This window comes from Lolium perenne, chromosome 5, assembly GCF_019359855.2.
Source record: "Lolium perenne isolate Kyuss_39 chromosome 5, Kyuss_2.0, whole genome shotgun sequence".
Lineage (NCBI taxonomy): Eukaryota > Viridiplantae > Streptophyta > Magnoliopsida > Poales > Poaceae > Lolium > Lolium perenne.
The window spans coordinates 243,418,723-243,421,575 of record NC_067248.2 but is presented as its reverse complement, the minus strand read 5'-3'; the positions used below and the strand labels follow the sequence as shown (position 1 = coordinate 243,421,575).

The following is a 2,853-nucleotide window of genomic DNA, read 5'->3' as shown; positions in this document are numbered from 1 at the left end:
TTTTTAGTCGAAACATGACATCTTTAAAAAATGAATCTTCAATCAGTTCTTCATAAAAATCATTGAGACAAAATCTTAATATTCATTGGAAGACTAACTGAATTAGTTGCACTCGCGATGAAAGAGAAAGAGAAGATACGGGTAAGAGCAAGTACAATAAGGTACCGTCTTTTTTTTGTTTGGGTTGCTCATCAAGCTTATCGCTCGATACAGTAATGTAACACCCCAGATTTTGAACTACCTGGCAATGTTACCACCCTCCGCTATTTAATGCCGAGAACTGAAATTGTTAAACTGAACAATAACTCCTTTGTTTATAGGGACATACATGTGATCGTACAGAAAAAAATCATATATAGCATATCGGCTCAAAGACATTAGTTTTTTTTAAAACTAGAGTATAAACCAAAGGCACACATTGGTGAAAGGACTCCAAAACTATGTTAGGTAAACAATGGCAGTCTAATGATTATGAGGTGCATATGTCTAATATATACCCTTACAACAAAAATCACAAAGGTAACAGAATGGCCAGATTTTTCGAATATCAAACCTAGAACTCGCAACAGGAAAAATCAAGGTTCACCGTGATTGGCGCGAACTTTGCAGCAAGCAGAGCAAGAAAATCCGCAGGAAAGGGAAGGGGGATTTGAGGGTCCAGCCCCCACGGGCTGAGCACGTGGAGCCCAGTCGCCGTCGAGAGCAGGAAGCTACCACAACTGCTTGTCTGTTTATGTCTTCTCTCCTCAATAATAAAATAAAAAAAAAGACGGTGTCGACCCTGAAGAGTCGACCTGCACGAGCAAAATATCTGATGCCATAGTTCCACGCGTCGGCTCAGTAGCATTGCAGCAACGCACAATTTCATAGCCACAACTTCCCGCGCGGCGCCTGCCCAAGTGCGGCATCAGGCGTAACTATAACTATAAATAAGCACACTCTCCACACGGCACTGATATACAAACAAGCTCCAGCTCAGCAAGCTCACACTCCACACTCGATCGGCAGCAAGCAATGGACACGGGCATCGACGACTGGACCAGCTGCTCTCCCTCCCCTTCCACGCCCGAGCACGGGGCGGCGCACGCGCACCCGAAGCGCCCCGCCGGGCGCACCAAGTTCAAGGAGACGCGGCACCCCGTGTACCGCGGCGTGCGGCGCCGGGGCAGCGCCGGGCGGTGGGTCTGCGAGGTGCGCGTCCCCGGCAAGCGCGGCGAGCGCCTCTGGCTCGGGACCTACGTGGCCGCCGAGTCCGCCGCGCGCGCGCACGACGCCGCCATGCTCGCGCTGCGCGGCTGCTCGGCCTCCGTCTCCGCCCTCGCGAGCCTCAACTTCCCGGACTCCGCATGGCTGCTCGCCGTGCCTCCGTGGCTCGCCGACCTGGCCGCCGTCCGGCGCGCCGCCGTTGAGGCCGTCGCTGTCTTCCTCCGCCGGGAGGCTGCGGACGGCGCCGTAGCGGTGGTCCCCGTCTACGAAGCAACCTCTACAGCGTCCAACGCGTCGTCCGAGGACAATGCCGACGGACTGTTTGTGGTGCCGACTTTCTCTGCGCTGGACCTGGGCGGAGACCTGTTCGAGCTGGACATGTCCGGGGAAATCGACTTGGACACGTACTACGCGGGCCTCGCTGAGGGGATGCTCCTGGAGCCGCCGCCCACGCCGTACTGGGAGAGCAGAGAGTGCGGCAACGGGGGCGGAGGCGATGCCGCCCTCTGGAGCTACTGATATCGACGAGTGATCTTCCTGTAATTATTATTTTTTTGGCTGGAAGATCTGCCTGTAGATTCAGCCACTTGTGAAACCAATTGTAATTGTTTCAAGCATCATGAGAATCGTCGAGCACTTGAACCATCAAATGTTTGAAAGAAAGAAACAACCGTCGAGTTAACTGAAGAAACTGAAATGGAAAACCGACACCTGATAATGTCTCTGTTTGATGAAAAGTCACCATGGCTCCAACGAGGTCTGCAGAATGGTTCCAAACACAGGTACTATTCGTTCACGTGTGCAGACCATGACGGGGATACCAGATCGTGAAATATCTCGTAATCCTAGGTGTGCAACTGTCGTCCGTTTATGTCGACGGAGGTGGTCCTAGACTATAGTACGCTAAGAGCATCTCCAACGGAGCGATGTAAACGAATATATTTGTCCGTTTGCGTCAAAACGAACAAATACCCCACTCCAGCGGTCCGACGCAAACGGATAAAACGTCCGATCTAGATGCATTCCTGGCCTAAATGTGCGGTAGGTTTGCGTCGGGCCGGACGCGTCCACGTGACCGCGGGTGTCCGCCTTGAGTTTGGCCTGCCCCACGAGTCAGCCACATCAGCCCATTCTATATCCGGCTAGACGCAAACGGACACAAAACAGATGTTTTTTGCGTCCGTTTGCGTCGCCCCGTTGGAGATGGCCATGCATAAAGACGTGTGGTTCTAGACCCATCCAGCTGGTCGATCAGCTGCTACCGGGGCCCTGAATCTTTCTCTAGATCGCATGTCAAAATCATCGTCACCACGCCGATGTGTCGCTTCACTCATTCAGGTGCACTCTCACCCTGAATGTGGAGAGGAACCAGCTGCACTCTCAGAGCATATTCTATTTGGAGAATAACGAGTCCCAATCCCCAAAACGGCCGAAATCTAAAATAATAAAAAACACTGCAACCGGAAATAATGGTTCCCAAGCCCTAAAAAATAATTTGGAGGAAAAAAACACCCCTCGCCTCCCTTGATACACGGAGCCCGGAGGGTTGAGGGCATCTCCAACGTGGTGACCCATCCCGCGGCCGCGCGTCCGGATGAATCCAACCGGACAAAAACGAGGCCCAACGCGCGGATCCATTCCAAAAAT

General features: G+C 52.4%; 1 protein-coding gene across 1 annotated transcript; it reads left to right on the top strand.

Annotated features, from left to right (window-relative positions):
- Nucleotides 1-948: 948 nt before the first annotated feature.
- LOC127302492 (dehydration-responsive element-binding protein 1H-like) lies at nt 949-1,856 on the top strand. The gene has a single exon (XM_051332958.2). It carries the CDS (start codon nt 1,015-1,017, stop codon nt 1,723-1,725), a length of 711 nt encoding a protein of 236 aa, XP_051188918.1. The 5' UTR covers nt 949-1,014; the 3' UTR covers nt 1,726-1,856.
- The last annotated feature ends 997 nt before the right edge of the window (nt 1,857-2,853 follow it).

Coding starts and splice junctions, on each gene's coding strand:
- LOC127302492 (XM_051332958.2), top strand. CDS start 1,015: ATGGACACGGGCATCGACGACTGGACCAGCTGCTCTCCCTCCCCTTCC.